This window comes from Danio rerio, chromosome 13, assembly GCF_049306965.1.
Source record: "Danio rerio strain Tuebingen ecotype United States chromosome 13, GRCz12tu, whole genome shotgun sequence".
NCBI classification, from domain to species: Eukaryota; Metazoa; Chordata; class Actinopteri; order Cypriniformes; family Danionidae; genus Danio; species Danio rerio.
In genome coordinates this window covers 1,535,696-1,547,500 of record NC_133188.1, presented here as the reverse complement: position 1 = coordinate 1,547,500, position 11,805 = coordinate 1,535,696, and the positions used below count along the sequence as shown (strand labels likewise).

Sequence of the window (11,805 nt, the reverse complement as noted above, 5' to 3'; positions counted from 1 at the left end):
TTTTACTTGTATGGTTTTAGTTTAAGTTAACTACAATAACTGTGATATGCATCATCTAATCAGTATAAACACCCTAATGTGATGCAAATCTTGGTGACAATTCATTCGTGTATTATGTATATAGCATCAGGGCGACTGTAGAGGATGAATCAAGTTTGTATGAGTATATACAGCCAGAATGAGCAGCACAATAAAGCCTGGTCTGTGCTCACAGGCTCTTTACGGACCTTTTCCACGAGACTGTTATGACGCATTAAACGCTCATCAGCATCTTAAATCATTGAAACTTTTCAATATGTAGATTTTATTTAAAGCGTATGAACATTTCTATGTATTTAAGTATGTATTAAATCATCTTTGCATCAAATTACAAAAAAAAAAGGATTGAGTGCTTGTGTGAGGTGTGTGTGTAACGCAGCGTCTATAGGGGCAGGACAGTAAATCTGACATTATTCTCTCTTCTGCCTGCCGTTATCAGTCTCACACTGTTGTTTTCCTTCTTCTGAAAGTCTTAATAGCACCATCCTGGAGTTATTCTGTTATTATTTCAGCAACTAGGATTGTAAATAAAATGCTTTGTTGTGCTCTCTTATTCACTATGCTCTGAGTTTACCAACTATGACGACTTCACTGCTGAGAAACACGCATAAGGCTCCACTTTAAGTCCTCCATCAGCTGAGGAGTGCTGTACCTGCTGGGATTTGAGGATGGCGGCTCTGGTCTGCTCCACACGCTGGATTAAAGCATCGCTGGCTGATCTGTAGCGTTCATTATCTTCGGTGATCATCCTATCCAGACCTTCTCTGGCTCTCCAGGGCACCAGCTCCAGCAGAGCGCTGCTCACTTCATTCAGAGCGTCCAGCAGCGGCTTCTGCTCCTTCAGCTGCTGCACCAGCGCCTGCACACACACATACATCAGACACACTCCAGAAGTTCTACTTGTTTTTAAAGGGGACCTATTATGCCCCTTTTACAGATGTAAAATAAGTCTCTGATGTGAGTATGTGTGTGTGAAGTTCAGCTCAAAATACCACACAAATAATGTTCATAACTCTCTGAAACTGCCCCTTTTAGGCTTTCATGCTAATTGTTTGGTGTTTAAATGACTGTCGCTTTAAATGCATATGAGATTGTCTTCTTTTTAGAAGAGGGCGGAGCTAAAAACACATGTCAGCATAGTGTGGCGGATTCAAAAACAAAACTGATGTCCTATGCTAAATAGGTCACTAGTGGGCGGGGCTTTCCTGATGACACGTACACAGGGGGAATGTCAATCAAAGTGTCTCTGCAGACTGTTTTCATCAAGTCTGATTATGAATAATGCAATTAATACAGTAGCGCCTTTCAATTTAATCCAGGCCAGATCTGATTTTCCTTCATTTATTGTCAGTAATGCTTTATTAATAATGACTTATTTCAGTTTCAGGTTATTTCAGTGACTGCAGTGGCTTTTTCTTCCTTTAATGTAAGGCTTTTGTTTCCTGCATGAGCTCTGCAGGTTTGCTTGTGATAGAGACACTCACGCTCTGTCTGTGTTGTAGCTCAGTGAGCTGTTCTCCGAGCGGCTGCGGATCTGTGAACATATCCAGCTCAGCCTCCACCTTCTCCAGCCAGACGTTCAGCTCCTCGTGGCTGCTCTGGAGCTTTGTGGCCAGAGACAGCGCTTTGTCCAGAGTCTTTGACACGCTGCTGCTCATTGTGTTGATCTCTGAATACCTCGTCTTTATGCCGTCCAGTTTGCCTTGAATCACCACAACCTCATCGCCTGGATGAAAGTAAACACACACCTTGATACAGAAAACTTCAGAGGAAACTGTACAAATATTGACCTAAGGGTGTGTAAATGCATGAAGTAAGGTCAGCTTTACTTTGTACGGGCATCAAAAAAGCAAGTGTAAGGTAACATGTACTTACTACTCATGTGTAAGGGTTGAATAATGGTTCAGTGGGGGTAATTCACCCAGAATTACAAATGCACTTATCTTTTACTTATTCTCAAGTGGTTAAACAGCTTTATAAGTTCTTTTTTAGCTTCAAAAGAAGATATTTCGAAGAATGTTTGAAACTGGTAGCCATTGACGTCCATAGTAGGAATATATATAACTAGCAGTCATAGTTATTATGTACTTACATTTAAATAACTATTTGGTACAGTGCACTTAATGAAGTACATTGTACTTAGTTAGTAAGTTAGTTAGTTAGTTAGTTAGTTAGTTAGTTGAGGCCACTTAATATAGTATAATATAGTATAATATAATATAATATAATATAATATAATATAATATAATATAATATAATATAATATAATATAATATAATATAATATAATATAATATAATATAATATAATATAATATAGTATAATATAATATAATATAGTATAATATAATATAGTATAATATAATATAATATAATATAATATAATATCATATAATATAATATAATATCATATAATATAATATAATATAATATAATATAATATAATATAATATAATATAAAATAATATAATATAATATAATATAATATAGTATAATATAATATATTATAATATAATATAACATAATATAATATAATATAGTATAATATAATATAGTATAATATAATATAATATACTATAATATAATATAATATAATATAATATAATATAATATAATATAATATAATATAATATAATATAATATAGTATAATATAATATATTATAATATAATATAACATAATATAATATAATATAATATAATATAATATAATATAATATAATATAGTATAATATAATATATTATAATATAATATAACAATATAATATAATATAATATAATATAATATAGTATAATATAATATAGTATAATATAATATAATATACTATAATATAATATAATATAATATAATATAATATAATATAATATAATATAATATAATATAATATAATATAGTATAATATAATATATTATAATATAATATAACATAATATAATATAATATAATATAATATAATATAATATAATATAATATAGTATAATATAATATATTATAATATAATATAACAATATAATATAATATAATATAATATTATATTATATTATATTATATAATATAGTATAATATAATATAATATAATATAATATAATATAATATAATATAACATAATATTTAATATAATAGGGTAACCCTATAGTTTTACTTACTAATATAAGGGTATTGCTCATAAGCAAATTACTACAACAACTAACTGAGACATTACCTAATATATCATATGCTAATGCAGTATATCCAGTATATAACTATATAATATAATTCTCAGTTAGTTCGCTGTCTGTTCCTCTCACCTGTGGTCTGTTTGAGCAGTTCTAAGCCGTTGAGGATGGCCTGTTCGATGTTTTGTTTCCTCAACTCAATGTCTTCATGAAGAGCCTGAACATTAAAACATGCATAAGTGACCCTCACCTTCTGAACGAGAAACGTGAAATCACAACACACATATCGCAGAAACACTAAATATCGCAATGTCAGAGTCCAATATCGTGCAGACTTATTATTTCTAAATTTTGAGATATTTAGACAAGCAACAAGACCAAAACTCTCTAAGTGAAGCACTGTTTATTTAACGTTTACCTTTGCTCTGCTCAATTTCTATATGTTTGTAATTTATGACATTTTATACAGATTTATTGCACATAAAAACATCTCAATTAATCTAAATTAATGAATTCCTTCGAAATTGAGCTATTCAAGTCATATTCAAGGTGAAATTGTATTGATATCGCCATACAGTTGAAGTCAGATTTATTAGCCCCCCTGTTTATTTTGTTCACTAATTTCTGTTTAAGGAAGAGAAGATTTTGTTCAACACATTTTTAATCATAATAGATTTAATAACTCATCTCTAATAACTGATTTATTTTCTCTTTGTCATGATGACAGCACATATTATTAGACTAGATATTCTTCAAGACACTAGTATTCAGCTTAAAGTGACATGTAAAGGCTTCACTAGGGTAATTAGGGTAAAGTTAGGGTAATTAGGCAAGTCATTGTATAACAGTGGTTTGTTCTGGAGACCAGGGGTTCCTAAACTTTTCAGCCTGTGACCCTCAAAATAACAATGCCAGCGACCCGCCAATATCTTCTGAGGTAGTTATAAATATATAAACCTTACACACAATGGCGCACAGACACACCAACAGGCCCAATTCTATTCATTATTTAATTTTGAACGCCACTCAGAGACCATCCTCCATGTTCAGTTGTGGCCTGTATTGATTTTTAATGTACGTTAGTGGCGTAAAGGTGTCAGAAAGTTTAACCTGGTGGCATAAAGTAAATATGCTGTGTCTTTAATATAACGTAATCACCCCAGGGGTTGCAAAAAAATCAAAAGGCTGATGGCTTTTTATTTGCATGGTTTTTATTAACTACTATTTTTTTTTCTTCTGTAAGTTATAGATAAAATATGGTCATTCTAATAGTTTAATAAAGTCAATTTGACTTTTGGAAATCACCAAGAGACCCCCATCATTGTCCTGTGATGCCCAAATATAAAAAAAAAACAAGTATTGCTAAAGGGGGCTAATAATATTGACCTAAAAATTACTATAATAAATTAAGAACTGCTTTTATTCTAGCCAAAATAAAACAAATCAGACTTTATCCAGAAGAAAAAATATTATAGGAAATACTGTGAACAATTCCTGAATCTGTTCAACATCATTTGGGAAATATTGGAAAAAGGAAATTCACAAGAGGGCGAATAATTCTGACTTTAACTGTATATCTGGTAAAATCTAAATTTGGCAATGTCAGTTTGCTCCAATTATTATTTCTGGAAAATAAAGAATATTTTTTCACTCGTCTAGAAAACACTTGGGATTAGAAAGTAGAAATTTTTGCACTGAAGATGGAGAATTAAATAAATAAAAGAGTGGAGTAAAGCATGAAGAGGAGGAGCTGATGCAGTACCAGCTGCTCTGCGTGCTGTTTTTCCAGCACCGCCGGGGTGTAATCCTGAACCGAGACGTCGCTCAGTTTTGCGTGCACTTCATCCAGCCACGTCATCAGAGCCACTTCATCCTCTCCGAAGAGCTGCGCATTGGCCCGGGCCTGCCTCAGTAGCTCATCCTTCTGTCTGCACAGCTCCTGGAGCTCTAGAAAGCTGCGCTGTGTGTTTTCCAGCTTTACCTGCACCGTCTCTTTATCATCCACACAACCCAGCGTCCGCAGAGACTGACCCAGGCTCATGGCCTGGTACAACACCTTACCCCGGCCCAAAACCTCCTCCTCTAAAGCCTGATTTAGCCACAAACGCAGGATGGAGAAACCATAATAACACAAACAAACAAAAAAAAACAATGGATCAAATGAGGGAACAACAGAAATAAAGGGGAAACACTTAATATAGAGCTCATGATTCATTACAGGTGCTTATAAATATTCATAACTGAGCATAATTATATGAATGCATATATAACTTCTACTGTATTGTAATCACAGTTATAGCTACATTAATAATAGTGTTACTCATATTTATAGTGATGTGTTTAGTTCGTTTGTCACTATACATGTTTATAACACAATAGATTATAATTCATATGTATGTTTTACTTGGATTTCTATTTATAGCACACATTAAAATATATAAAATGAGCCAGGTAGAAATATACTAACATATATAAATGGTTCTCGAATCTGATTGGCTGATAGCTGTGCGATATCCTGCAAAAACAGCACTCGTACAGCCTCCTCACCCTTGTGTATTACTCCGCCCACATAGAGTAAAAGCAGATCAATAAACTCACTACAGTCTGACAAATAGTGCAGCTGTTGGACAACACTTTGAGGCTTTTTAAGGTGAGAATGTAGTTGTTTAGATTGCAACTGTGCAGTTTATTTATAAGGATAGTGCCTATTTTAAATATTTATAATTTTGGAGATTCAGCGCGTTGGCGGCCATCAGCCTGTCATACTGAGCAGAGCAAAGACGGTTGACGGTCCACCACAAGATGGCGACAGAGATTGCATAATAAGCTTTTAGAGGAGAAAAACTCAGTGTAATTTCTAACTACAGCTGATCAAATCATTATTAAACTGGTACGTGACATTCTAAGTCGATCTCTCTCTTTTGTATGCTGTAGTGCTGTGTTTATATCATGGTATTCTGCTCGTGTTTGCTTTGGGTTAATTATGGTGATCTGATTGCAACAGAGAAATACTGGGAAATCTCTGTAGACTGATGGCATTTCATGCTGTTCAGCCGTATAATCCTTAAATGTGAGAAAAATGGCCTGTTTTGTCATCGATTTACGCTAGAGAATCATTTAAATACTAGCTCTAAAGTGACAGTGATGAAGTTTCTGCTGTTCGGACATCAGCTGCAGCTGTGAATGGATGGCGGAAGAAAGTAGTTCCTCATTCAAAAGGGTTTTTAGACTCTTCTGTGTTCGATTTTTTTTAAATATACACAATTATGCTGTCAAACTGTTGTAAAAATCCAATATCACACGTGTAAGAGTGCGAAGTGGCTGTATATCGTCACTGGTGGGACACTAAGGCACTCAAGCCAATGCACGCTCCACACCAGAGGCAAACAGCCATATCACACTGCTACTCATGTGATATTGCTCATATCTATCTATATATTGAATTATATATGAATTTATATGTGTTTGTAATTGATTATTTCTATTTTATAATTAAATAATTTATTGTTTAATAACATCTCATTCAATCTAAGTCTTTCCAGATAGAGTTATTCAAGTCAACTAGTTAAAATTGTATGCATAGCGTACTGTATATTAGAGAAAACAATATCGCAATGTTGGATTTTTCCAGCCTAACCTATTATTTCTGAAAAAATAAACAATATTAATTACTTATATAGAAAAAAAATATGTATTTACAGTAGAAACAAGAAAAAAAACTCTCTATAAAAACTATATATATAATATATATATATATATATATATATATATATATATATATATATATATATATATATATATATATATATATATATATATATTTGAATAAATGACTGACAGCTATAATCACAATATTGTTATTAAAATTGTTATAATCATTGTTAATAACACTATTATAAATGTAGCCAAAGCTGTCATTGATTTCACTTATTCCCTTTATTCATCAGGGGTCGCAACAGTGGAATGAACCGCCAACTATTCCAGCATATGTTTTACACAGCGGATGCCCTTCCAGCTGCAACCCAGTACTGGGAAACACCTATACACACTCACACACACACACTCATATTAGTTCATCAATTCCCCTATAGCGCATGTGTTTTGATTGTGGGGGAAACCGGAGCACCTGGAGGAAACCGCATGCAAACTCCACACAGAAATGCCAACTGACCCAGCCAGGACTCGAACCAGCTACCTTTTTGCTACGAGGCAACAATGCTAACAACGGAGCCACCGTGCCACCCATGAATTAAAATTCAGACACAATGCAATCGCATGAATTCTATTGGAATAGATCATATTAATATCACTATTATAAATGTAGCTACATCTGTTATTATAACACCATATGGGCTTAGTTTAGCATTTATATAACTTATATACTTAATTTTAAATAATAATAAACAGAGTTATAATTCGTTATGAGCATGAGCTTCATAGAAAGTGTTACCAAAATGAATAATGGGTAATATAAACGTAAATATGATGGAAATCAAACTGAACGTGGTCATGGGAGAGAGTGTGGTGACGTTACAAATGTTTTCTGCACCTTATGCTGTGAGATCTGCTCCTCTAGTTTGGACGTCTGTGTGCCGATAGGCTCCGAGTTTGCGAGTCTCTTTTCGGTCGCCGTCAGCCATTCCGTCAGCGGCTCCAGGGTCTCGTGAAATTGCTGAGCCACCACCGAAATATTCTCCAGCTGCTTGTGTCTGTCAAAAAACATCATTGGTTGGCATGACTAGGGTGATTATACCACAATATATACTAAAACAATCCTTTATTCAGAAAAAAAAATAAATTAATTAATTGATTGCACTTTGCATTGAGCATTCAGTACCAAGGTGAAATAATAATAAACAATACTTGCACAGCATTTATTAATCATAGTTCAGCATTTATTAAAGCATTAATGCAACCCAAGCTCATTCTGGAAACGTAGCCCCGCGGACGTTTCTGGAGACCACGATTTACGTGGCCGGAGGTAAGTTTTTTTAGAGCGAATGCTGCGGAGCGGTGTGCCTCCGAGTGGAGGGCTTTCCCGATGCAACCAGTTTGTTCGCTTAGCTCACAGCGTTGCGTCTGCGGAGCGGAGGCCCCGGAGGAGGAGCCGGCCGCGGGGACGAAGACCGGGATCGAGTCCGAGGAACAGCGGTTCCAGAAATCAGGTAAGACGAAAAACAGAATCCGAAAAATAAGGGCGAGACCGCGGCGGGATCCGAAAATGCGGTCGAAATCGAAGACGAGGGCTTTTGCTTTTTTTTTGTTATGTTTTTTTGGACGGCTTTTGCAAACTGTCGCTCAGGTTTAGGGAAGGAGGAGGAGGAGGAGGAAGAGGAGGGCGGCCGGGTCGGTCGAACGGCGCACGCTCCCGAGAGGCGCCCGAGACGCGAAAAAGCATGCACATCGGCCTCTCGCGGATCCACGAAAATAAAAACCGCTCGAATACGTACCTCCCGGGTCCGCAGAAACGTCTGCGGGGCTACGTTTCCACAATGAGCCCGGGTTGCATTAATAACATCCACATTCATGCTTGGAATTCTTAGTTAATGCACTGTAAGTTAACAAGAACTAACAATTAATGTAATATGTTGATTACTAAAGATAAATAAACACTGTAATAAATGCATTGCTCATTGTTTGTTTATGTTAGTAAATAAATGAACAAATGGACCGTCAGTTACCACATTAACTTATGGATTCATAATGCTGAGTGTAACTAGTTCATCTATAATGTGTGCATGCAATTTATTGAATTGAATTAAATATAGCAACTATGATGATCCCTTGTTAGCAGAGTAGATAAGAAATAGGAACTGATTCGTATTACGAGCTTTGGTGGTTTTCTTTAAGCATTCGGTTGATTGTGTAACTGCGTCACCTATTCTACTAACCCTAATCCCAACCATCCACTAATACTCTACTAATATTATAAGTAAGGGATAAAGTACATCCAGGTGGTTGTGATCGCAGAATAAAGCCTGACAGGTTAATTAGCAGCTGTTGTATGAGACTGAAGGGAAACCTATTTTGAGAAAACTGCCATCTGGATGTACTCTATCCTACTTATTACATGACACAAAAAAATCAGACATAAACATTGTTGTGAGTCATAATAGATTATTATTATTTAATTAAAGGCAAATTTGACAGAAAATGGCTGAATGGATTATACACTAACCTGCACATTATTCAGTCACTGTATGGCGCCATACAGTCATAAACAACAAGACAAGCATATAAAGGTTGACCTATTTACTGACAAACAAAATAATTCAAAGTATTAAAGTATGTTATTAGTTTCTGCGGTTGTTATCTAGTAATAACATACCTTGAAATGTCACAACTGACCAATCAGAATCAAGCATTCCAGTAATAATGAGAGTTAGCTCATGTGGCTCTAACCAGGGCTTAATTTGATCCGGATTTGGCACCTCTGAAATCTGAACCGTCACCTCATTTTACCGATCCCCCTCCTCACCCGCCCTCCTCCGCTGTTCACTTTCACTTCCCCACTCTCCACTTACATGCGTGACACCTCTACATCCTCGGGTTCCTTCTAGAGTTAAAAGGGATAGTTCACCCAAAAATGAACATTCTGCCAACATTTATGCACCCTTCACTTGCTCCAAACCTTTAATATTTTCTTTTTCCTATTAAATACAACGAAGATATTTAGAAGAAAGCTAAAAACCTGTAACCACTGACTTCCATTGTTACTTCTTGCAATGAAAGTCAATGGATACAGGGAACCGGTTTTCAGCTTTCTTCCAAATATCTTTTTTTCTTTGTTTAACATAAGAAACGCATTGAGGTGAAGGGCGAGTACATGCCAGAATTGTCATTTGTGAGTGAACTATCCCTTTACCACATTAACTTGACTTCCCAGCAATGGGCAGCTGATTAGCAGAAGTTAATAGCAGACTGCATGCTAATAGCTTTACCTGTTCTCGGCTTTCTTAAGCAGGGCGTCCCACCTTTGGCCCAGGCATTCGATCTCTCTGCCAATCTTCTCCTTATCAACAGTGTCAGCTAAATCGGTGACCTTCCGTCCCTCCGTCTTAATCAGCTCCACCGTAGCTTTCCGGTCATCCAGCAATCTCTGCAGCAGCTGCACACAGCCAGCAGGACAGATCTCAGCATGTGTGAAGCAAAGGCAAACGCCGCTTTCAGATGTAAAACACTTCGCAAATAGTCATCTTGTGAAACTTATGTTCATGTTGCAGTATGCAGTGTGGGAAATAAGTGTAGCACACATTGTCATGTCTGACTATTTCTAAAGGAGCTGTTGACAAGGAGGTGAAGCAGATTTTGGTGAAAACTCAAACAATACAGACATAAACATAAAACTAAACAATCTGAAAAATGAATTCTGTGAAATAAAAATTAAATGACAAAAGGACAAAGTTACTGAACTTTAATACTTTAATATTATAATAGTTTAATAGTTTACATATAAAAGGCTCTTATTGGTGTTGTCAGCTTAAAGATACGTCTCATGTGGAGATTGAAGCCTGTATTTTTAATTGGATTCGGATCAGGTGATTGGCTGGGCCATTCTACAGCTTGATTTTCTTCTCTGAAAGCATCTGAGAGTTTCCTTGGCTGTGTTTTGGATCATTGTTCTGTAAAATGTCCGCCCTGGTTTTATCTTCAACATCCTGCATGCTGATGTAGATGTTGGACTGAAACAGTAATATTAAAATAATTAAGAGCTGATTTCAGCCGCTGTCTGGGCTTTCATTGCCAAACTACACCTCCCTTTCTTCATGTGTTTAATACTTTTTTCCTTGCGTCATTTTATTTTATTACACAGAACTTCATTTGTAAAACCAACTAGATTTGTTTTCTTGGCAAAAACAGGTTTCTTTGGTTGTTATCAACATCTGAGGAACATTTCAAGTCAACGGCACCTTTAGAAATATGTTTTCTGAGAAAAATGAGACGTGTTCAATTCATATTTCCCCCACTGTACAACACAGAAAAACTAAATATCGTCTCAATGTCAGCGCAGGCCTAGTGTGAGCATGTCTGTCGTCACACCTTCTGTTCTTGTATCTGTGCTTTGACCACTTTGAATTCGGCAGACGGAGGTTTCTGATTGGCCACCAGCTCCTCTGTGTCTGTGAGCCAGCTGAGCAGAGACTCCAGAGCGTCTTGAAAGCGTCCGCAGTGAAGGAGGGCTTCATGAAGCTGTGCTGATCGCTCTGCAACCTGTGGAGATGATAAAACACACTAGTGTTGATGACCTCTTTAACTCATGTCTAATAGCTGATTTCTATTCTCTTTGTCATGATGACAGCACATAATATTAGACTAGATATTCTTCAAGACACTAGTATTCAGCTTAAAGTCACATTTAAAGGCCTAACTAGGGTAATTAGGGTAACGTTAGGGTAATTGGGCAAGTCATTGTATATCAGTGGTTTGATCTGGAGACAATCCAACACTAATACTGCTTAAGGGGGTTAATAATATTGCCCTTAAAATGATTTTAAAAAAATAAAAAAATAATAAATAATATTGACCTTAAATAATAAACAATATTGACTTTAAAATGGTTTATAAAAAAAACTGCTTTTATTCTAGCTGAAATAAAACCAATATGACTTTCTCCC

At 35.5% G+C, this 11,805-nt stretch overlaps 1 protein-coding gene across 50 annotated transcripts in view; it reads right to left on the bottom strand.

The window, feature by feature from the left end:
• The window catches only part of dst (dystonin), a 291,360-nt gene that overhangs the window by 81,096 nt on the left and 198,459 nt on the right, over positions 1-11,805 (bottom strand). For 42 of the 50 annotated variants that reach the window (XM_073920444.1, XM_073920447.1, XM_073920445.1 and 39 more), the window contains 7 exons: positions 11,231-11,401; positions 10,132-10,298; positions 7,740-7,899; positions 4,953-5,279; positions 3,323-3,407; positions 1,524-1,765; positions 692-898 (listed from right to left, as the gene is read on the bottom strand). In XM_073920444.1, the coding sequence (XP_073776545.1) occupies positions 692-898; positions 1,524-1,765; positions 3,323-3,407; positions 4,953-5,279; positions 7,740-7,899; positions 10,132-10,298; positions 11,231-11,401 (1,359 nt within the window). The remainder of the gene's footprint in view (positions 1-691; positions 899-1,523; positions 1,766-3,322; positions 3,408-4,952; positions 5,280-7,739; positions 7,900-10,131; positions 10,299-11,230; positions 11,402-11,805) is intronic. The other 8 variants (XM_073920456.1, XM_073920461.1, XM_073920459.1 and 5 more) reach the window with 1 other exon arrangement.